This window comes from Pelmatolapia mariae, linkage group LG23 (genome assembly GCF_036321145.2).
Source record: "Pelmatolapia mariae isolate MD_Pm_ZW linkage group LG23, Pm_UMD_F_2, whole genome shotgun sequence".
Taxonomy (NCBI): Eukaryota; Metazoa; Chordata; class Actinopteri; order Cichliformes; family Cichlidae; genus Pelmatolapia; species Pelmatolapia mariae.
The window spans coordinates 40,578,742-40,602,457 of NC_086246.1; the positions used below are offsets into that span (position 1 = coordinate 40,578,742).

Sequence of the window (23,716 nt, forward strand, 5' to 3'; positions counted from 1 at the left end):
GAGTGTTGGCAGTGCAGTTATCCTCCAATCAGGGTGGAGCACAGCAAGAATATTCTGAAATAATTTTCTCAGCAAGTAATTTTTGTAACTTTCTGAGTTAATATTAGTAAATATGGTAAAAATCAAGAGTAACATGTGGAAATCACAAATATCAAAACTAATTACATTTTAACCAAATTACAGTAGCTGGTAAATTAATAATACTAAGTTGTCAAAAATATAATTTCATGTTTAACAAATACTTTATGGATATAAACAATTATATGGCTAAAAATCACATGGTCCTGTGGCGGATTCGTGAGCGGTGTCTCATGATACCATCCACCTTCAACCACAGTGTGTTTGAGGTCATGGTTTCATATGAAGCTACAAGGGCTGGCACTCTCCACCAGTATAGTGCCAACAAACCAGATGAGTGGGGATTTAAATTGTTCTGCCAAGCAAGTTTATCTGGCATCATCCACGACTTGCTGCTATATCAAGGGGGATCTCTTCAATGCTCCCCTCAGTTGAAAGGAACAGAAGCTACTTCTAGGGGCCAAAGTTGTAAAAAAACAAAAAACAAAAACACTATGCAACCCCATAAAAGAACCTCAGCTCTTCACAAGTTTCAGCTTGGTCCAGAACTTGCAAACCTCCTTGGGTGTCAGCTGTATGACCAAACTGCACTGGTGGAGCTCCCCTGATGGCATACAAAGACCTGATGAAGAAGTGCCATGGAGCCTGTAATTGCAGGTCTGATGAAGGTCTGATTGCAGTAAAATGGTTTGACAACAAATGTATCAACCTTCTAAACCATGCCTGTGGGTTCATGTCTCTTTCATTGGTGAAACGATGAATGAAAAGACTTGCAGCCCTTTGCATTAGTCATATCCTCCTTGCCTGGTTCGCCTCATATCTCTCAGATCGCACTCATTTCATTCAACTGAAATTTCACTTTTCAGGTTCATTTTCTGTTCCTGCTGGTGTGCCCCAGGGTTCAGTATTGGGGCCTCTTCTATTAATTTTTTTACATGCTTTCACTTGGTTACATACTCAGAAATTTAATATTAAGTTTCATTGTCATGCTGATGACACTCAGCTGTATATTTCTTCCTTCTAGCCGCTCTGCACCTTGGCGCTGGAATTCCCTTCCTCCTGATATCAGGAATACTGGCTCTCTCTCCTCATTCAAGTCAAAACTCATCTGTTCAAACTGGCTAACTCTCTTTAAACATCAATTCCAATCACTGACACCATTTATACCTATGTAATACAAACCTATCTCAAAATGTGAGGAAAGAAGTCACGAAACTGCGGACTCATATTTGTGTTTGTGCAGCAGCTTTATTAAGACAAAGTATGAAACTAATGTACAGAGCAGCATCACCTCATCACGTTAAATATGAAGGCCACCGGCTATGAATGTCTCAGTGAGTTTGAGCTGGCGATGAACAGATGAATGAGTGCTGATTTTCTGCAGAGCAGCTCGTGGAGATCCAGCTTCTTGGGTTTTGAACCAGCACGCAGTCAGAGTCGTTCTCGGGCTCACCGGGGCTCACCGGCGCCCCCCCCAGTCTGGAGGAAGACAGCGAGCGACTGTCAGCCCACGATGAGCGTCCTGGACCTCCAGACAGACCTGAGGAGCAGAGAGAGGAGCCATCAGTCTGGAAGCAAAGACTGACACGCACCAGGCCTCAGGATACAACATTTCATCCACTGGAGCTCCAAATCAGAGTCACTGAAACAAAAACCTTTCATCGTCATCAGACTCAGCCGCCAGAAAACTCATGAATAAAGAAAACCTGCTCAGGTTTGCGAGCTTAAAAGTTTCCAAAGAGTTCAAAGCATCAAAAGATGACAGATTCAGGAGTGAAACAACCAGAACAACATGCTCAAAGCTCAGTGACTGCAGCAGAGCTCTGATATGATCCAGAGGGCCACACTGACACCACAAAGCTTTCTTTGTGTTCAGGTGTGTGAGAACAAACTCAGCACCTGTGTGACAATGATCCTGCAGTTTACCTGCAGCACAGCCTCCTGCCAGATAACCCTGACAGCTTCATCGCTCTTAGAACTGAGTTTAAAAAAGACAGTGGCTTTGCTTTCTTTGCCATATATTCAAAGTGATGCCCCAAACTCAAAATCTCTGAAAAACAGAACTTTTCTTTACACTCTTTGAAGAGTTCACGTGTTTATTCCTCCAGCACCTTTGACTCTCTCTGAGCCTTCAGGTCCAGCGAGGTGTTACTAAGAGCCCAAAGTGAAAATCGGTGAGGGACAAGATTCAGCCTGCGTACAGTTTCACATATCTGTGCTACATCCTAAAAAACAAAACCAAAAAAAAAAACCAGTGAAATAAAATCTATTTCCCAGTCAAACCACAGAGGCCTGCTGTGGTTTATGTGACCATGTTAAAACTTTCAGTTCTTTAAATGTGGATAAAAGTCAACATGACCCAAAAGCTGAGAAACATCAGGAAACAGCTAAACTATCAATGAACTTGATTAATTACTGGTTATCATTGTTAATATTAAGGAAACACCCACCGATCCAAAATGGCTTCTTCCCTGCAAACCTCCAGAGCCAGCTCACGTCTCTCCTGGAGTGCACGTCAGTCAGGCTGCTGTTAAACCTGCCAGAGGAGAGCAAAGGTCAAAGGTCACATTAGAGAGCAGGTTCTTGAATGATTAATATTTCCTTCCTGCTCATACGTGCAGCACAGAGGTGCATGACCTCAGGCTGGCTCTGGATCGTTGTTTTAATTAGATGAAGCACGGTTTTCAAACGCTCATTGAGTTCAAATAAAAATCATACAGTCACTGCGATGGTTCAAAATCTTTTCCTTGCTTTGCAGCTGCAGGCTGTTTGCCATGCACAGCTGGAAGAAACTCTGTGAGGACCTCCTTTAAACCATCAGATGTGTTACAGCGAGACTCGTGGTCATGTTTTAAACATGTCATGGACATCAGTGATGATTCTGACTTGTGTAACATCTCAGCCGAGTGACCAAATCTGAAACCAAAGATCAATCAGCAAACCGGAAACAGAACGGAAACTGGGTCAGAGAAGAAAGCGGCTTCTTTACAGCAGTGAGCAGGTTCTGTTGGCGCTGGCCCAGCTCGCCACGGACGGGCTGAGGATGTAACATCGTCTCCTGTGGTGCGTCCAGCCGTCAGGACATGAGCTGCTCACAGACTTCCCCACCTGAACACACACAGACAGCCGGAGGTCAAAGGTTACTCTGTTGTGTGTTGTGTGTGTGTGTGTATGCAGGTGTGTGTCTGTGTGCCTTGTGCTGGCGGAGCTCGGGCTGGTGTTTCTGAGCTTGATGAGCCATCTGAGGAGAATCTCCAACTTGGAGTTCCTGCAGGGGGCGACCGTGAGCTGACCAGCTCCACTCGACATCGCCCGGTTGCAGCTCCTCCAGCCGGAGAGGAGTCAGACTGTGGAACTGGAGGAAGAAGAGGAGACATTAACACAGTGAGCTTCAGTCGGTCTCTGGATAAACTGGCTGAGCGTCTTACCGTCCAAACCTTCTCCTGCTCGTCCTCAGGCCTCCTCTGTGCTGACAGACGGACCTGAACAACAACACAAAGTTCAGAATTTACAGAAACACACACTCATACAAACACACACGAGAAAATGGATCACACATCTGTGAACAGATATTGTTTGAGAGTGCAGGCGGTGATGTGTTACGCTCGTGTGACAATCGTTCACTCTGACTGTTTAAAGTTTAAAGAACTCAGATTCATGTTCTGTCTGTGTCTTACCGTGCTCCCAGTGTTCCCAGTGCTGCTTCCAGTGTGCTGCTGAATGTTTAGGTGGCTGCTGTGGGGCTCTGGATCTCGTGGCTCCACCTCTTTGTAGTCCAGGTGGTGCCGATTCGGGACGTCTCCTCGGGGTGGGTGAGGCTGGTTCTCCCACAGCAGCTCTGCCTCTATATTGATAACCGGATCCTCCTCTTCCTCCTCTGGCTGCAGAGGATCAGGGAGCTGAGGAGAGAGAGGGGGAGGAGTAGGAGGAGGAAGGGGGCGCTGATCATCTTCTACCCACAGGTCGTCTGGGTCACAGCTTCCTGAGAGACAGAAACGATCCTTTAACATTCAGTCGAATCTAAGACTGACCAGCGGCTTGAAGTCCTAACTGTGATGGTGTGAGGATGGTTTGATGGTTTATAGAGAAGATGAGCTTTTATCGCTGACATCCTGGCTCATCAGAACCAGCTGCATTTAATCAAGATCTGAACCCATTAAATGAAAAATAAAGCAGCAGTTTTCATTTCAAGTCGACTGGATTCATTTTTAAATCCCGCTCATATATGATTTTATTGAATTTCTCTCAGTTTGTAGACAGAGTGAAATTCATTCAGCTGACTTGGACATATTTATCAGATCAATCACATCACCTCGGCGGGGGTCGATGATCTCCACGGTGGCCGAGCTCCTTGGTCCCAGGACGGCGTTCTGGGGGTTTCTCAGCGTGACCGTGAAGCTCTCGTGGTTTTCTTCCAGGCCGTCGTCAATCAGGTAAATGTTCCAGGTTTTCACCTTCACACCTGAAGCACGACAAAAAACAGCTGTTAGACCAGGACTGCACACTGCGCCACAACAGGTCACATGATGAGGCGGTGAAAGTCCAAGCGGCGGTCAGACCTGGATCAAACTGGATGAGACTGGCGGTGCTGTGAGTGAAATCTCTGCCAGCTTTGGCCGATCCTTCGTCCACCTGAAGAAGAAGACGTCAGGATTTTAGTCCAAAACAAACCGAACTACAGCTTCCTGCTCGTTACACGTCGGCTTCACTCGTTTCTCAGCTGCTTGTCAGAGTTCGTAAAAGCTGGAGTCTTTCGCAGGTTTACCACAGCGGCTTGAAAACTGAGAAACGCTCAGGAAGACGTCTGAGAGCTAAAGTCTGCGATTGCACTCAGACTTAAAACAGAATCAATCTGAGCAGACAAAGCGGTTAGGGTCTTCCTGTTTTATATATTATAAACCAGGAGGCGGACAAGGTGTGACCTGGATGGCGACGTAGGCAGGGTCAGCGCTCCTCCCACTGCGCAGCACGCGGATCTGAAGCGTCCCTGCCGTCTCACAGGTTCTGTAACAGGTCGCCGACAGCTCCACTCGAGACCAGGACAGCTCCAGCCTGCAGGAAAAAGAAGAGGCTGTTAGAGTCAGACAGCGCCCCCACCTGACTGAAGGTTTCATTTATGTTCACAGAGTATCCACGAGCAGACAGACAGGATGTGATGAAACATACGTCTGAGGCAACGCGCTGTTTCCTGCCAGATCTCTGAGGACAAACAGGAAGCTGTCAGACGTCACTTCCACGTCAGCGGGGAGGACGAACATCACGGCTCGCCGATCCACGTCACGCTGCGTGAAACGACCTTTGATGTACGACCCTGATGGAGCGAGAGGAGGAAGGCTTTTAATCTGACTGCACGAGAAAATAAAACCACTCAAACATGAGATTAAAACTTTAAATTCAGACGTCAAATTTTGACTTAGCAAGCAAAAATACAAAGCTATTTAAATAAAATGTTTAATAAAATAATGAAACCTCCCACTCATGAATAAAAAGAGCAAAATGGGCCTGAAATTCTAAAATAAACATTATCCTAAGTTTTCATATTAAAGATAAGGAGCATGTTTAGGATGCAGAAATCAGAGATTCTCAGTAGGAGAAGCACGTGAGCCCTGCACAGGTGAGCCTGTGTAAGCAACCATCAGTTTGCTCGCACACCTGTGGCGGCGTTCTCCAGGTATCCAAAGCGTGGAGGTCTGCTGATGGAGAACTCGAGCTCCTCTGTGGGGCTGTCAGGGTCTGAGGCCTGCAGCTCTCTGTTGGTGATGAAGATTCCGTAACGGCCGCCACCCAGATCCACCACGGTGCTGGGACTCCCCCTGGTGGTCAGAGTGGGAGGCGTCCGGTCGACCCAATCCACCTGAACACAGCAGGAAGTTAAATCAGTAACACAGAAACAGCGAGCACTTCAGGGGGACGAAGATCAGAGGAAACTGAGCAGCAGGAATCGAAAAGAAACCAAACGAGTCAAACACACGCAAAAAACTTTTTTATTTTCTTAAGGGAAACATTTCGATTGTGCATCCGTCATCAACTCATCATCTCACTTCAGGACCCAAATTAATAGTTTAACAAACAGAGGGTTTTCTGGAATGTGTCTTCAGACGAAGTTCAGAGGAGAGGATGAGGATGAGGATGATTTGTCGGTCATGCAGAGATAACAGTCGGGCTTCAGTCAGGCTTACGGGTTCCTAAGAAAGTGTCGCTCTGTCAGCACTTTACAGAAACTCAAATCTGTGGAAGCGACAGACTCAAAGGTGACGGAGGAAGTGACATCAGGTACAGCAGCATGTGACGTCACGTGTTGGCGGAGCTTCAGGTCATCCTTTGTCATCCTGATTTAAGATCTGAGCAGAGGCAGTAGAGGGAGCTTTTACGCTGCTGTTGTCATCAAACTGAGCACAAATCATCTCCCCCTCTTTCTCTCAGTGCCTCCTTTTCCTGAAAATGGCCTGCTGCACTTCATCTCAGGATTTTTATGTTCTGGATATTTCAGAGAACTTTGTGAAGCAGCAGAAACTGATCAGTGTGTGTTATTTTACCCGTCTCTCTCAGACACACACTGTAGTAGAACAAGAGGCTGCCTGCAGTTCAGCTGCCTGACCACCAGGTGTCACCGATGTCCTGTGTATGAGTCTGTTCACGGATGATTCTGCTGACACTGATGAAGCTTATGCCATCCTCTGAATTCAGCTCTTTTTTGTGTAATTCATTCAGAGCAGGAACAAAACATCTGAATAAGACAAGGTGCTTTAATATCTCAGTGACCTGCAGCTCTTTCGGTTTCTAATATTTTAAAGAACAGGGGAAGGAGCCCAGTTTCATTCATCCAGGTCGCCTCTGTTATGTCCAAACACAAAAAGATATAAAATCTACGTCATCATCAGGTCAGAGATTTGTGCTGCAGGCTTGAGCAGCTCTGTGAGGGGATCCTCTGCTGCTTTTCATGGATGCTCCCTGCTCTAGTGTTACACATTATACATATCAAATGGCTTCTCTCTCACACACACACACACACACACACACACACACACACACACACACATTTTTCACTGATATCCTTCTCACACACACACTATTCGATGTTTGGTCCAATCACAGGTGGCCTCCAGAGTCTCAGAGGCTCGAGGCGATGGTGTTAGCCACCTGGCTGCCTGTCAGCAGGTAACCTGTGGGGAGGAATCCAACTCTGGGTCAAAATCAGGCTTTTAGTGGAAACCTGGAACTGGTTCCAGATCAGGACCAGCACCTCCTGTGTTTGATCCATTTTCACTGCTGGAAGTTGCTGGTTTGAAGCCGTGTGCAGAGGTCCAGATCGTTGTTTGTTGGGCTCCGTCTGACCTGCTTTAGTTATTATTAAAATTTCGCGTTTCTGCTGTGAGATGAATAGAGTAATTCTACCTGTGGATTGAGCCACACTGACCTCTGACCCTGCAGTCAGTGTTTGGTTCTGCTGGAGTTTTCTGCCTGATTAAATTGAGTTTTTCCTTCCCACTGTCCCCCCGTCACAGGGGTCATGTGGTTGTTGAGGTTTACTTTGTATTATTGTAGAATCTTTACCTTACCATAAAAACTGCCTTGACGTGACTGTTGATGTGATTTTTGGTTATATAAGTAAAACTGAACTGAAATGTTCAGACTTCCTGTGTTGTGTTACTTCCTGTTACTTCCTCTGAGTTGTGTTGTGCGTTCATGGCTCACCTGTATGTCAAACACAGCAGGCTCCTCCCTCAGCTGCCCAAACTCCAGGTAGCCCCTGTTGTGTCCGTCGCTCGGCATAAAGTAGAACCCATCGATCTTCGCAGGGCTGCTCGGATCGTGTTGGTAAGTCAGGTGGACGTCGTCCACGTCCGTCTGGGAGAACCGGGGCGGCGAGGGCAGCGGCGTGCCTCTCAGCAGTAGCTTCCCGTGCTGCGGCAGCTGCGTGATGACGTATCTCAGGTTGGAGATGGTAGTGTCGGGGTCGGTGAGCTGCAGCTGGTCCGAAGTGATGGTCACTGTGGAGCCATCCTGCAGCCGGAGGCCAACGTTGCGGCTGAGGGTGGGCGGGATGCGGTCACCATGCTCGATGGTGAAGTGGAGGGTGGAGCTGCGAGACGAGTCACCGTTTGTAACAACAAAACTGAGGAGAGAAGAGTGGAAGCAGTTAGAAACTGATCTGATATTTAGCTTCAACTCAGTTCTGCGGCGCCTCCCACTGGGAGAACATGTTACACAGGACATTGTCCTCAGGTTGAGGCAGTGTCCTCAAAACCAGTGTGTGTGTGTGTTTTGTCCTCTCTTCTCTGTGCCAACACAATCTGCCTCTCAGCCCTGCAGCTGACAAACTGCCCCAGGCCTACACACACACACACACATACACACACACACACACACACACACATACACACACACACACACACACACAGTCCTGGTGTAACATCTGGCTGCAGTAGCGTCCACGTTTGCCCAGGGACGGCCGTGCTCTGGTTGTCGGTGGCTGTCGTGCCAACGTTGTTGTTATTTTTCTAATAATACACATTCATCATCTGCTGTCACCACACTCACGCGCACACACACACAGGTGTGCACCTGAGTCCTAACACACATCATCAGTTAAAGGTAAATCCAGCCACAGCTCGAGCTCAGACTCTAAAAGAGGGTGTCAAACATGTGGCCCGGGGGCCAAATCCGGCCTTCCAGAGGGTCCTTTAAAAGCAGCCAGCGTTAATGTTGAAGAATAAAAGATTTCCACATCATTACTAGTAGAGCTGGGCGATACAAGATTTTTTCATATCACGATATGTTTTTTTCATTTCAGGCGATAACGATATATATCACGATATAAGCCAAATAACTATATTTGTATGATTTAAATGTGCCGTTGCTCACAAGTAAAATATGAAATAATCAGCAGCTTGTTTTGATTTAAATATTTATTTCCCATAATAAGTTCAGCAGGGCAGATGTACTTAAAATGAGGCTTCAGTTTCAGATAAATAAAGGTAAATATTGCAAACTACATAAAAGGCAGCCGCTAAAGCATTTAAGTTTCAAAATAGAACAAACAAAACTACTACTAAATTGTCAGTTCCACTTAGAAACAAAATATTAATTCTAAAAATAAATCTTAATTTATTTTACAGAAGAAGAGACCAAATTGACTAACTTATATAATATCGCCTTGGAAGCGCTGTCTGAGAGAAATGTTTATGTCCAGGGAGTTGGTAACGAGGATCCATTACCTTAATTAGCTGCTTGAATCCTTCATTGTCGACCGTGTTTATTGGTAGCATGTCTTCAGCAAGACAGTAAGCTATGGCATTTGTTATGTTGCTATGTCTCTTAGCTTTTTTGTCATATGGTAAGACGCTGGAGAAAGCCGACTCAATTGACTGTTGCTGCTTCAGGTGATAAAAAAGGTTTGTTGTATTTCCAGACTTTGTGGGAACATGGTTTCGGCACAATTTACAGTGCGCATTACTCTTTTTTTTGTCAGACTTCAAATAGCCAAAATACCTCCACACTACGGAACTTCTCTGGCCTTTCCTTTCGACAATCTCTCCGACATTGGAACTGTCATCTGTGTTCTCTTCGGTAACCTGGTCACCCACGCTCTCGGTTGATTTTTCTCTAGTCGGCACACTCATTTCCTCCATTACCCGGCCGGCGCGGCGGCTGGATGCTTCCCAAACAAATACACATGTGCGGCTTGGCACTTGAGCTGTACGTAACAAGTCACGTGACGTGACGCTGCGGCTGTGATTGGTTTGGCTCTGCGCTACTTAATTTGTATTGGCTATTCATTTTTTTTATAAGAGAGAAAGAGAGAGAGAGATGAGGTCTATCGCAATAGTTTCATTTTTCTATCGAGAAAAAGTTATTTCGCAATACATATCTTTATCGTTCTATCGCCCAGCTCTAATTACTAGTTTTTGATCGAGGTTAAATATTTGTGTTGTTCCATGACAGAGACACACTAACTGTGGGAAACTGAGACACGATGTTCAAACTGGTTTTTCTTCATCTTCTGACTCGTCAGGCTGTTCGTGATCTTATCTTCGTGACCTTATTTTGATGTTTTCAGAAGTTAAAAAGGGGACATTTCCTCCTCCTTGAATATATAACTGTAGTGGTCTGAACTACATGAGACTGAGTTTGTCTGTGCCTTCTAAAGCTGACAGACTTACGCTGATGAAAGCTGTTTCACCCCGATTCTGATTCCAGATCTGATTCAGATACTAGGAACGTGATCAGAATTAAAGGAAATGCAGTGTAGTTGAATCTTCTTTATCTGACGGATACCAGTTTGTTCATGTAAATGAAGCCTAAACTCTAACTCTAAACCTCGCAAGATAAGAAATACTTCCTCCCAAAAGAAATTACTGTCCCCCAGCAGCCAATCAAAAAGAAAATACACAAAATGAAAACATCAATAAATTAAAGTGATTCGTATAGCTCTAACATGAATGCAGGTACTGAGGTGTGAGGTAGTAAAGAAAGTGTTCAATTATCAGTTATCCACATTCATGCACCACAGCTACAACCGCTGGAGTCAGCTGATGGAGGAATCTAATCGGCGGAAGCAGTTATTAATTCCCGCAGCTTGTCACATGTTTTATTTCGTTCAATTGATGTTTGATGATAAATGATGACCTCACTCGCTATCGGTTCTACACAGCCACAACTTAAACAGACATAATCAGCTGGAGCTCCACAGGAAACACAGCACACTCTTTCACTATGCAGATGACACCCAACTTTATCTATGTGTGAAGCCAGATAACACACACCAACTACTTAAACTGCAGGGATGTCTTAAAGACAAAGACCTGGATGACCTCTAATTTTCTGCTTCTAAATTCACATAAAACCGAGGTTATTGTACTCAAACCTAAAAATCTTACAAATATGGTATCTAACCAGATACTTATCCAGTAACACCAGACCAGCATGTCCTTCAGTGCACATATTAAACAAATATGTAGGACTGCTTTCTTCCATTTGTGCAGGATCTCTAAAATTAGAAACACCCTGTCTCAGAGTGATGCAGAAGAACTAGTTCATGTATTTATTATTTCCAGGCTGGACTACTGTAATTCATTATAATTCAGCTGCTCTGGAAGCCGTCAGAGTGTGGCTCTCTCTCTCAGTCTTGGCTGTGATCTGATGGGTGTTCTGGAGCCAGATAGCCAGCCGGCTGGGGCAGCAGAGGTCTGGGTGACAAACCCGGGGTCTGCACACACCAGCATGCTCCCCTCCTCCTCCTCAAAACCCTAACCGCTGCCAAATTGGCTGGAAAAGCAGATAAACATACTGCAGCAGAGAAAGCCTCTCGTCTCCTGATGCTGAGCCTTTTTTCCTCTCGTCTCCGTGCCCAGTTTTCTTTTGTTGGCCAAATGTTGTGCATGATAGTTTTGTGTGTGTGTGTGTGTGTGTGTGTGTGTGTGTGTGTGTGTGTGTGTGTGTGTGTGTGTGTGTGTGTGTTTTGGGGGGGGGGGGGGGGGGGGGGGGCAGAGAATTCCTCCTCTCACAGTGTGGGGCGGATAATTTTCCATTTATTCTCCTGATGTGTGCAGATTTTCACAGGCTCCTCAGCCTTCTATTCATCATCACAAACATCCATTTTATTCTGTCATTGTAACTTGTATCTGGACACAAAGTGATTTAAGGACTAAAATATTCTTCTTGACAAATATATTTCTTATTTAACAACAACAGCGTTTTAAAACTTCATAAGACTTTAACCACTCTCAAAGCATCGCTTTTATTTTGAAAATTCAAAGTGTTTAGCAGTTGCCATCTGACACATGCTGGTTGGTCAGGTTCCTGTTGGTCCTCAATATCACTCAACAACCTCCTCGTTCTGTTCTGGAAGCTTCTTCTAACCAGAACCTGCAGCAGGAGGACCGTTTGTGAGCAGAACCAGAGCTACCAGCTGCAGAATTCAATTCAATTCAATTTTATTTATATAGCGCCAAATCACAACAGCAGTCGCCTCAAGTTACTTTATATTGTAAGGTAGACCCTACCCACCCTGCATTCAAAGAAAAAAACCCAACAATCATATGACCCCCTATGAGCAAGCAGTTTGGCGACAGTGGGAAGGAAAAACTCCCTTTTAACAGGAAGAAACCTCCGGCAGAACCAGGCTCAGGGAGGAGCGGCCATCTGCTGCTACTGGTTGGGGTGGAACAACATGGAGGAGGTGGAAGAGCGACTCACTGGAGATAAAGCTGACATCTCCTCACAAAATGTATAATGTTATTTAAGAAGCTGCAGTGGTGCCACACAAAACACTCTTCTGGCTGCTCTGCAGATTCGGCTGCCTGTGACTTTGCCCTCTTTGCAAACTTAAATTCAAGTTGAGATTCAGTGTTTCGACATAGTGACGGAGTTCCAGCAAGCATCTCAAATCTTTGATGCACGGTCAGAAAAGAACCTCCAGGAAGTGTCCTTAAATCAAGGAATTGGTCCGGAGAACACTAGCAGATGACCTCGGAGGGCAGGTGGGGTAAACTTAAATATACTAAAGAACACACTGTGTGTAACACACGAACACACAGCAACGGTTTGAAAGCTGACAGACTGCACTGTAACGGTTCTTGGAAAAAGAGCCAAGAGCAGAGAGAAAACCCGGAGTGTTTGTTTTTTTTAAAAATCAGGCTCCGCCTTCACCTTCACAGCGGTTGTCATTAAAAGAAGCTGCTCTGAGCTCCAACTCTCACCTGAAGGAGTCAGCCTCAGCATCATGGCTGTTGTCGTGGGTGTAGCAGACTCGGTGCGCGGCCACGTCCAGCTGGGTGAAGCTGAGTAGCGGGACTCCGGGCCGGTGGACGGCGTGGACGAGGCCGTGACGCGGTGGGTCAGACACCGTGTAGACCAGCTCCTCGGGCCGGCCAGTCGAGTCCGATGCCAGCAGGATGTCAGTGTTCAGGACGACACGCTGCCCCTCCCTCAGGTGCACCGGCCTGCTCAGCACCACGACTTCCCCTGGAGGCAGTCAGAGTATCAGAGGGGACCGAGCGATTGCCTACATAATACATGTGACAGTCGGGGCCCAAGTTCAACTTTTCAACTAAAAAGCACCCAGAGGAGGTGAGGCGGCGCCCTCCACAGCTGCTCCACCTCCCCGCCATTAATTATTCAGCAGCCGAGGAGGTCGGCCATTTCTCACCTCTCTGTTCCTCCAGGATCACAGGGCGCCAAGCCAGAAGGGCCGCGGACTCACGGCAGCGTGTTCATCCGACTGGTAAAACTGGCAGGAAGGGGGTGCTCAATAATGAATGAAGCAGGGCCACACAGGGCCTTGTGTGTGTTTGAGTGAGTCTGTGTGAGTGTGTGTGTGTGAGTGCGAGAAAACATGAAATAAAATCATGACCTGGATAAAAGTGTTACTGCTGAATCTCTGCATTAAAACTCTCTGTGACCTCTGACCTTTCTGCACCACGTGCACAGAGATGAAGAAGCTCTGAGCCGGAGACTCGTTGTCCAGGTCGCTGAGGGTGAAGCGGAAGCTGTCGTGACCTTTAAAGCCAGCTGCGTTGGTGGCGGCGGTGTGTTGGTACCACAGTCGGTTCATCTCCACATCACCCTGTGTGAAGTTCTGACCCGCCGTCAGCTCGTTCCACCCCGACGCCGTCTGCGGGCGAGACGCTCAGATCAGGAAGAGACGCGGCAGGAAGACGACTCACCTTCATCATCTCACATCAGCCTCAGGTCACAATTTATTCAGGAGGATTTAACACCTGCACAAACACACCTGACTTCTTGTTTCTGCCACTTCTCCTCCCATCCTTCATTCCTCTCGTCCCTTTCTCTTTCCCCTCTTCTTCCCTTACTTCATTCTACCATTTGTTGTCTTCATCCTCCGTTCCTTCTCTTTTCTCTTATCCCTTGCCCACTCACATTTCTTCTCCATCCTCCCTTCACTCCTCCTTTCCTTCATTTTCTCCTTTTCTAATTATTTTCCTCCTCTTGATTCCATCCTTAGTCTTTCTATCCTTCCTTCCTTCCTCTACTCCTCTCATCCTCCCTTGTTCCTTTCTTTTTCCTTCTCTTTCTTCCTTTAATTCTTCCTTCTTTTTTACTTCCCTCCTCCTTCCTTCCATCCTCTTTAAACTTTTAACCTGGAAACAACTCAAACTGAAATTTTTGCTTATTATAGAAGTAAAACTCAGTAAACACACACACGCATACACAAACACACACACCTTCAGCTGCAGTTTTCCAAACCGCGGAGCAGCATTAAGGAAGTAGTACACCTGTTCTGGGGGTGTGTCCAGGTCCTCAGCCTCCAGAACCACACTGGAGATCACCCTGAGCTCACCTGAGTCCACCTGCAGTCCAGCATTCCTAAAACACCACAGAAGAAAATTTCTCATTACGTTTGTGGTCAAGCACATTTTTCTGTTCTCAGCATGCTCATAACTTCCATCCTGCATGGAGTTCAACTCAAACATCTGTTTAACTTTAAGTTAAACAGATGTTTGAGTGCCCCCTCCTGGCAGATCTCCTGGCAAACTTGTTTCCTGTGCAACAAAACTGCAGACAGAGAGGAGGTAATGACACTGACCCTCTAAGAGCATCTGTATGTCACAACACCAAGAGCGGCATACCATACCAACATCTCTGAGGTGAAGCGCAGAGGTGGAGAACAGAAGATATTGGTCTGCTTCAGCTTCATCTTTTAGCTGCACTCTGGATGACTTTAATAAAAAATATTTCTGACTTTAAAAACATCTTGCTTTATTTTTATCATCAAACACGTTTCGCCCCACAGGACTCGAAGAAAACACGAACAGGAGCCGTTTGATGTGAGTCACGAGCAGGAGGGTGAACGTTTGTGTGAGCAGGCTTTTCCTGTGGGATGGTGGAAATGTTGGTGGTGCTGGTGGTGGGGTCTTTTTTGTTTTTTTGAGGTGGGGCGGTGTTGAACATCAGGAACCATCTGGCTGCTTCTTCACTCGGAAGTAAAATCCACGCAGGAGCGAAGCTGCCACGTCCATCCTGCAGGAAACAGGAAAACAAGGCGGCCGGCATCTGCCAAGTCTCTGTGTTATTTCTGCCTCGGCGGCCTTTACAGCACCAGCTCAGCCTCCGCCAGCAACCTCCACCCCCACCAACACAGCTGATCTGGGGACAGCGCAGGGGAGGGGGTGAGGGACAGTGGGTGGGAGCCCAGTCAAGGATGCAAATTCACAATCAGTGGAATGAAAACACTAAGGGTGGGGGAGGAGGGGGTCACAGGTCACATGCACCTACCACCCCCTCCCCAAATGCTCTGGATTACACAGCAGCTGTAGACAGATGTTAAACCGGACGTCTGCTGACAGTTCAGGACTTAAACGAATATCCGAACACCCAAACAACACAAAAAATTCTAAACGGCTCAAAAGGTGACACGATCAGAGCCGGAGAGATTTCTGAATTTCAACTTTTATGGTCCAACGCTCAGACTGCACAGGAACAACAGAGGTACAGGTGTGAGGTGGAAACACCTGGACTGAGCATCACACATAAACTTTTATTTTTAGAGTTTTTACACCGTATTAAGAATTTACTGCACTTGTTTCTGTAGCAGTTTGTGACAATTAAACGGATTTCTGCTGCTCTGTTGTCACACTGTGCAGGTAATTCCCCCTCCCTGTGCAGCAGTGCCGCCTGCTGTGCGGATGCAGAAGTTTGTTTCCGTAAAGCTCAAATTAATACAAATTATAGTACGTCCATGTGTCCATGTGACGAGAGGAACTAAACCCAAAACATTTCACCTCCTTCACAGCTTCTCTTTACTTCCTCCCTGAAAACCTTTAAAGAGTTTTAAATCTCCTCACATACAAGGTCTTAAATAATCAGGTCTTATCTTAATGACTTTATAGCACCATATCACCCCATTAGAGCACTGACGCCTTACTTCTTTTTCCTAAACTATTTAAAAGTAGAATGAGAGGCAGGGCCTTCAGTTTTCAGGCCCCTCTTCTATGGAACCAGCTTCCAGTTTGGATTCAGGAGACAGACACTATCTCTACTTTTAAGATTAGGCTTCAAACTTTCCTTTTTGCTAAAGCATATAGTTAGGGCTGGATCAGGTGATGCCGAATCCTCCCATAGTTATGATGCAACAGGTGTAGGGTGCTGGGGAATTCCCATGATGCACCGAGTGTTCCTGTGTGTTAACACACCTCTGCTGCATGTAATTAACTTTTGTCTTCTACTTGCTGACATCCGTGTTTGGTCTCAGATGAAGGAAGGCAGTCTTAGATATTTCTGTTTGACACCATGTTTCTGAGGTTTTTAGGGCCACGAACATTAACTTCATAACAAAGAGAATAAATGTGTGTGACAAACTGAAAACGATGTTCAGCAAGTGACACAAAACCACAAAGAAGAAAAACATTTTGCAGCAGCTGCATTTTTAATTCCTGCAGCAAATTCACAGGAAATGTAAAAGATGTTCAGCCTCCTTACACCTGATTTTAATTTCAGACCCACAGGAAGCCAGATCCACATCAGGGTGAGCAAACACCACTGTGTGTGTGTGTGTGTGTGTGTGTGTGTGTGTGTGTGTGTGTGTGTGTGTGTGTGTACTTGAGCAGTCGTGGTTTCTCGTCGTTGACCAGCAGCACGGTGACCTGAACTGTTCCCTCGACTGCATGGACACCATCTGTCAGCCGCAGAGCCACGGCGTCCTTCAGGGTTTCTGTGTCATCGTGCATGTAGACGATCCTCATGCCTGCAGGAGGAAAACAGAAAATATGGAGCAGTGTGTTTCTGTGAGCATGTATTCATATCTTTGTGGGGTTAAAAAATTGGATGTTCCCACTGTCGCCAAAGTGCTTGCTCATAGGGGGCTCTCTGTATCTATTATTGTACGATCTACTGTACAATATAAAGTGCCTTGAGGCAACTGTTGTTGTGTTTTGGCGCTATATAAATAAGATTGAATTGAATTGATGTTAACTATACTTATGGGGACTAACATCCTGGTCCCAACAAGTTTGAAGGCATTTTTTAGACTCAAAATGTGAGGTTTTTTTTGTTTTTTTTAATTGACATTTAGGAATCACTGTACAATACAATCAACTTCAGCAATTTGTTACTACGTGTATTTCAAAATGTGGTTTTAGTGACAGGGTTACAGTTGGGTTATGGTTAGGTTTAGGGTTAGGCATTCATTTTGATGGTTAGGGTAAGGGCTAGGCCAGTAGCTCCCAAACTTTTTTTGGTAGGCCCCCCTTTGTTTTACAAGAAAATCTTTGCAAACCCCCCCCCCCGGCACAAACACATCCTCCAACCACACACACATATTTTTTTCAAACTCCATTGCAGTTTATTTCACACCTCGAACCTTTTATAAACAATTAAACAAATAAAAATTAACTGCAATAAATTACAGGTAGCAATAAAATAAACTACTAACTCTTACACTACGTCCACATGTACACGGGTATTTTTGAAAATGCAGCTTTTTCTATGCATTTGGGCCTTTTGTCCAAACGTAAACAGTGTTTTGGATCACTGAAAACTGAGATTTTTAAAAACTCCTGCCAGTGTGGAGTTTTCAAAGTCTGTTTTTGCATTTACCTGTGGACGAGGAAAACGGAGATTTAGTCACGCAACGTCAAAGGTGTGTGCCTTTTTTGGCATCACGCTGTGTGCCACGTGACGTTTACATGAGATGAATTTCTACAATGGCGGGATAGAGACAACATACTGTTGCTGTTAATCCGACTATCTGCAGTTTTTACATAAACACACACAGTTACTGTCCCTCCATTTAGAAAGACAAAGGCGTCAGAGTGAACTTCGGACGTGGCTTATACGTTCACCACAGACGCTATCACAACCCAAATCCCGACGCCAACATTGTCGTCAGTTTTGAATACATTTAATTTTTTTTAATTAAATTTATGTATGCTGTATGCATTTGTCCATTCCTAAGTTGTGAGTCCATCAGGCATATTTCACAGCGCTGTGACTTATGATTATGAATCACTCAGGCTGATTTTTTTAGTTTATTTATTGAATAAACTCTGGCCAAGGGAGCCAGTGAGACAAAATCCAAAATACTGTCTTTAGTTATTAACATTTGAAATGATGAAGGCATTTGCAAAGTAACACAAAATTTGCTGCCTTTCCAGAAAAACACAAAAACTTTTCAGAAGTACTTTACTCCCAGGTGTCTAGACTTCTGATTGGTCAACATTTCTTCACAGTTAGGATTTGGCATGTTCTTGACAGCGTTTGACTTCATTTTTTGTGTTTACATGTGGATGGAGATATTTTTTTCAAAACTGCACATGTGGGCGGGATTTTTTTTTTTTTTTTTAACAAAAATGGAAAATCTCAGTTTTCAAAAATACCCATGTACCTGTGGACATAGCCTTAAATAACATAAAAACAAACCGTCTTTATGGTGCAATTATTTTACGTGTGGTTGTTTTTTTTGTTTTGTTTTTTTGTTTTTACTGTGTAAGAATATTCAACACTGCTGTCAATACAAAAAATTACTCTGCAAAATGGGTTTAAAAACATAAACAACTGTGGGATACTGTTTGTCTGTGATTTGTACAGGGGGAACAAATTATGGCAGGATCAGCCTGATATTATTTGTATCCCACTGGAACTTTACTGTATAAAGAGCTAACATCTCCAAAATTTCAGGGGTAGTTAGTCATTATAGTAAGTGTTTGTGAACTAAAAAAATCAAGAATGTGGGATACTGTTTGTCTGTGATTTGGACAGCCCAACGCGTCCTCCCAACACAGAAGAAACAAATTCTGTCGGGGATACCTACCTTGGCACCGCTGTTGTGGTGGCAAGATATACCTTTTCATATTTGCTAGTGTTTGGCTTGGAAGGAAGTTGGTTTGGAAGCATATCTGGCGATGCTTCATCTTTTGATTTGCATTAAAATACAAGAAAAAGAAACCAGATTCTCATGAGAATCATAAAAGGAACAAAAGTTTAGGATTTTTAGGCTCACTGGACCAAAAACAAGACAGCACAGTGGCCCAGTAGCTTGCACGATTGCTTCAGAGCAAGAAGGTCCTGAGTTCAATTCCACTATGAGGCCAAGGTATTCCTCCATGCACTCCCCGTGTATGCGTGGGTTCTCTCCGGGTACTCCGACTTCATCCCACAGTCCAAACACATGCAGTTAATGGGGATAGGTAAACTCTAAATTGCCCATAGGTGTGAATGGTTGTCTGTCTCTATGTGTTAGGGACCTGTCCATTGCATACCCTGTCTCTCGCTCTAAGACAGCTGGGATGGACTCCAGCCCCTTCGCGACCCTGATTTAGATAAGCAGAAGCAAATGGATGGACCAAAAGCATTTTATTTTTTAGATGGTTGGGAACACGGCCCTGCTGCTGACCCTCTCCGAATATGAAATAAAAAGCGATTATTGCTCTTGTTCAAAGTCATCCTGGTTCAAAGTGTTTGAATGATGATCATCTGTATAAAACACACCAATAATCTAGAATGTATTCACCTTGTACTTTCACACTTCCTGTTTGAGTGACTGCCTCACCTCGTCGGAGCTCCTGCAGAGTGAAGGAGGTGACGGGGAGGCTCCTGTGCAGGAGGTCAGCTCCCGCCTCCGTGCCGTGGATGCTGTTAATCAGGCTGCCGTGAGCCGGCGGCTGCACCACGGTGAAGGTGAGCAGGTCAGGTGGGGCGTCCAAGTCAAAACCATCCAGTATGGATGGAATTAGCTCCCTCATCCCGCCCTCTTTTACCTGCAGAGAACAGGAGGAGTGCGCCCCCGTGAGGCTGTTGGGATCATCACAGATTCAGTTTCAGTCAGAGAAATCCTTTTACTTTTACTCTCTTGTGTGAATTTTGTTTAGTCTTTATTGTTATTTTCTCGTTTGATGTCACAATTACAGCTTTGTCACCTCAATCGGGGTGAGGTGACAATGTTTTTAATAACCAGTCAGCTGTCTTCAAGTCATAGCTGATTGATGACCGATTATTGATCATGCCTCAGGTCAGGCCTCAGGTGTACGTACGGTGAAGTTGGCGAGCAGCAGTGATGGTGTTTCGTCATTGGTTGGTTTGATGATGATGTAGAAGGAGATGGGGGCGGAGCGATGCAGCCCGTCGCTCACACTGATAGACAGCTGGTCGACAGTTGGCTCCACCCCTTTGTGCTCCGATTGCACGTAGTTGATGAAGCCAGAGGTCAGGTGTGTGAGAGTGAAGGATTCTGGGAAAAGACAAACATTAGAGTGAGATCTGAGTTGGCTCCCTGAGGTTCTGCCCGTGCACCGCACACTGACCGACTCGCACTCCCGCGTTGCTCTTCTCGGAGCCGGGCGTCGGCTGCGTGTTCTCCAGGAAGCCGTGAAGGGGAGGAGTCTCCAGGTGAAAGAAGAGCTGCTCAGGGGGACTGTCTGGGTCTGACGCTCCGAGGACCCCCCCGCACAGACAGATAGAAGAGCCTTCATCTACCACCAGCATGGACTCGCCTGCACCAGGACACAGCAACACCTTCATTCTTCATTTATCAACTATGCTGCTCGCCACACTGACTGAGTACCTGATGGTGGATTTAAACTCCACTGCTTCCTCACATGTACGCCATGCAGTAAGCACAGCGTCCACCAAGATGTCCACTCGAAGCACACAGGAGCACTGGCTTATTTTCTGCCATGATGTTGAAGCCCACCTCAGGCGCTAACACAACTCTGGGCTGGACATGTACACAACAGGTACAGGTGTAGATGTTGAGCTGCCTCCTTATGTGTTAGCGGACGGTTCATGCAGGCGAATCCGTCCATTCTTTCACTCTCAATACTTTACCCCAAACTGAGATCTCTCACAGCTGGAAACTACACCTGTGGTTATTAGTTTCTAACTAAAGTTCAGGCATCGTTTAATAATCCTTTTTATTTATTGAGTGAAACTCAAACAGGACCAGGACCAGAATTCCCTCCACCTGCAGCCTCCACCCCTCCCTTTCCTGCAGACAGGAACGGGTCTAAGCCTGCTGTGTTCAGTTGGAGTATGAACACTGTGGGCAGATGTGAGTGGATGGGTGTGAGCATTAATGAGGGACAGTCCTGGATCTGGCTGATAAACCAGCGTCGTCCTAAAACAGGAACACGTGGATGTGAGGCCCTCTCGTCTCGCTCCACTAAGGCTCTTATTCTGCGTCTTTATTCACTGCTAATTAATTAGACGAAGAACCCCCCCACCCAAACACCAGCACCACCGCACGCGCATGCACACACCCCACCCTCGGCCCTGAACCGTGCGCCGGTGCCGAATGAGCAGGGAGACCCGCCGGCAGGATTACGAGTCGTCCCACCGTCGGCAGCGCTAAGCTGATCTGGCAGCTGAGCTGCGGCTAACACGTCTCCTATTGTGAGCACGAAATGGAGGTTCTGTCTTTTGTTTAGTTAAGACGCTCATTGTCCGCTGTCCACACACACACACACACGGCTGAGATAATCTCTCAGCCGTGTGTGTGTGTTTTCATGTAATACCACCAGACAATTAGCAGATTTCATTTAAAACACATCAGTGCCAACCTCGTTAGCCGGCTGACAACACACACACACATACACACACCTACACACACACACACACACACACCCCAAGTATTGGGCCAGTTTAAACAAAGACCTCAGCAAGTGTAAACTCAGGGCTCTGTCTCCAGAATAAACTCTGAGTTTAACTTTAAATCTTTAAAGTTAGAGATCATTCTGATTTTGGTTTCCTGAAGCTCGACAGGATCAGAGCACCAACCTACAGTTACATTAAAACTCGGCCACCCCCAAACTGCTCCATCTTCTCATCCGCTGCCTCGATGGTTAAACCCTGGTTTATGAAACTGTAATCCAGGGGTTCCCAACACAAGGTCCGAGGGCCAGAATCATCCCGGCAAAGACTGAAATGCGGCCCACAGGATCTCATTAAAAAATGGGAAGCAGGGCATAAACTTTTTAATGTATTTTCATAAGTTTCACAAGTTTTTCTTTTGGGTAGGGTTGGGGTAGTCATGGGTTAGGTTAGGTTAGGTTAGGTTAGGTTAGGTTAAGACCACCTACTGTAGAAATTTCTGGTTTTATAGTGAGTAGTTAATGCATTGTTAAACTTCATTAGACTGACTGGAAGGAGAGTTTCTTTGGTCTGGCCCACAGTGTTTGACATCCCTGCTGTAATCAAGCCAGCAGCAGGCTGACAACACAGCTCACAGTAAAGTGTTATTTGTGAGCTCAGAAGACGGCTCATTTTTACTAAAATGGTTCTGATTTATTGCCCTGAAATAAAGCATCGTGTTCACATTTCACTCCCGATAAGCATCATTTCTGGGGAATTTTGCGCCGTTTGTAAAGGAACCCAAAAATCTTCAGCCACCGACTAACAACACAGACCTGCTGTTTCTCATCTCCCATCATCTCCACCTGTGACAGGTGAGTCACTGAGTGCAGCTACCTCACAGTTTAAACGTCTGTGACCGAAAATCACCTCAAAGAACATCTCAGGATTAAAACAGAGAAAATGGAGACAATGCACAGATGATGTCTCTACTGTGGAGGAGATTATCCCCTCACACACACACACACACACACACACACGCGCTCTCTCTCCTGGGATGGATGATCATTCTCACTGCTCACAGCCAAAAACAGGGATTGAAGAGCTCCATGGTTATCAATGGAGACCAGTGACCACTGGGACACACACTGGGAAGACTGGGAGACGGTGTATGTGTGTGTGAGAGATGTTAGCCCCCCTTGCCCCTCCCATTACAGAGTGTGTGTTGGACTGATAGGTAACGGTGTGTTGTTGGTTAGAGAGGATTAAACACACATGCGCACACGCACACACTGAGCCTTTCAGTGGGAATGAAAGCCCACTCTTCCCCACAGTTCACAGATGTAAACGCAAACACAACATTGAAAGGAGGTTGTGTGAACGCCGTGTGTCAGCGTCACTAAAATCTGACCAATCCTGAAGGAGGTCAGTGAGCGAACATCACCAGTTTTTTAATGGTTTTTGTTATTTTTGACATTTCTTTATTTCTGCAGTTTAAATAACCACAAACCTGTTTCCTGTTTGCAATAAAGTAGTTTGATGACAGTTTGAGTTTTTTGTGGCTCTGGTGCTGTTACATAGGAAAGTTAAGACTTTCGATTTTAGGGCTTCTCTCTGATTGGTTCACTCACACAGATCCAAAAGGTGTGTCCACGTGACATCGTGAATGAGGCTGTTGTGTAAACTGTACACATGGTTTTTGTGAATTTGGTGAATCTTACCCAGAGTGACGGCAGGGACTTTGTCGTTGACAGGAAGAACTGTGATGTTCAGATCGTAAACAGGAAGTGTACCATGGAGAGGAACAGGAGGGGGCAGGGCTTCCCCGTGGCAGCAGCTGTCCGGTCCTCTGGCCTCACTGTCGGAGATGATGAGGGTGACCGTGTCGAACACCGGCTCAGGTCCGATCTCCCCGCCTTAAACAGAACAGCATGTCCACAACAAACGTTTCTAAAGAGCTGCTTTCGTTTCATTTTATTTCATTTATGAATGCACCACGGGTTAGTTTCTGCTTTCAAACCTACTTTATAACCCATTCAAACTTTTTCCAGAGTTCACCCAAGGCTGGTTCCCTTCCTGCGAAAGGAACACACATTTTTACTACGTGACGTGAACG

The 23,716-nt window shown here is 45.7% G+C and overlaps 1 protein-coding gene across 3 annotated transcripts in view; it reads right to left on the reverse strand.

The window, feature by feature from the left end:
- Nucleotides 1-1,315: 1,315 nt before the first annotated feature.
- frem1b (Fras1 related extracellular matrix 1b) overlaps nucleotides 1,316-23,716 on the reverse strand; it is a 43,515-nt gene continuing 21,114 nt past the window's right edge. For all 3 annotated transcript variants that reach the window (XM_063467011.1, XM_063467010.1, XM_063467012.1), the window contains 20 exons: nucleotides 23,322-23,516; nucleotides 20,337-20,525; nucleotides 20,067-20,263; nucleotides 19,586-19,793; nucleotides 16,639-16,783; nucleotides 14,265-14,406; nucleotides 13,489-13,693; nucleotides 12,780-13,044; nucleotides 7,774-8,194; nucleotides 5,731-5,932; nucleotides 5,245-5,389; nucleotides 5,001-5,130; nucleotides 4,638-4,710; nucleotides 4,391-4,540; nucleotides 3,756-4,060; nucleotides 3,507-3,560; nucleotides 3,272-3,433; nucleotides 3,068-3,186; nucleotides 2,529-2,614; nucleotides 1,316-1,618 (listed from right to left, as the gene is read on the reverse strand). In XM_063467011.1, coding sequence (XP_063323081.1) covers nucleotides 1,410-1,618; nucleotides 2,529-2,614; nucleotides 3,068-3,186; nucleotides 3,272-3,433; nucleotides 3,507-3,560; nucleotides 3,756-4,060; nucleotides 4,391-4,540; nucleotides 4,638-4,710; nucleotides 5,001-5,130; nucleotides 5,245-5,389; nucleotides 5,731-5,932; nucleotides 7,774-8,194; nucleotides 12,780-13,044; nucleotides 13,489-13,693; nucleotides 14,265-14,406; nucleotides 16,639-16,783; nucleotides 19,586-19,793; nucleotides 20,067-20,263; nucleotides 20,337-20,525; nucleotides 23,322-23,516 — 3,602 coding nt within the window. In that variant the 3' untranslated portion in view covers nucleotides 1,316-1,409. The remainder of the gene's footprint in view (nucleotides 1,619-2,528; nucleotides 2,615-3,067; nucleotides 3,187-3,271; nucleotides 3,434-3,506; nucleotides 3,561-3,755; nucleotides 4,061-4,390; nucleotides 4,541-4,637; nucleotides 4,711-5,000; nucleotides 5,131-5,244; nucleotides 5,390-5,730; nucleotides 5,933-7,773; nucleotides 8,195-12,779; nucleotides 13,045-13,488; nucleotides 13,694-14,264; nucleotides 14,407-16,638; nucleotides 16,784-19,585; nucleotides 19,794-20,066; nucleotides 20,264-20,336; nucleotides 20,526-23,321; nucleotides 23,517-23,716) is intronic.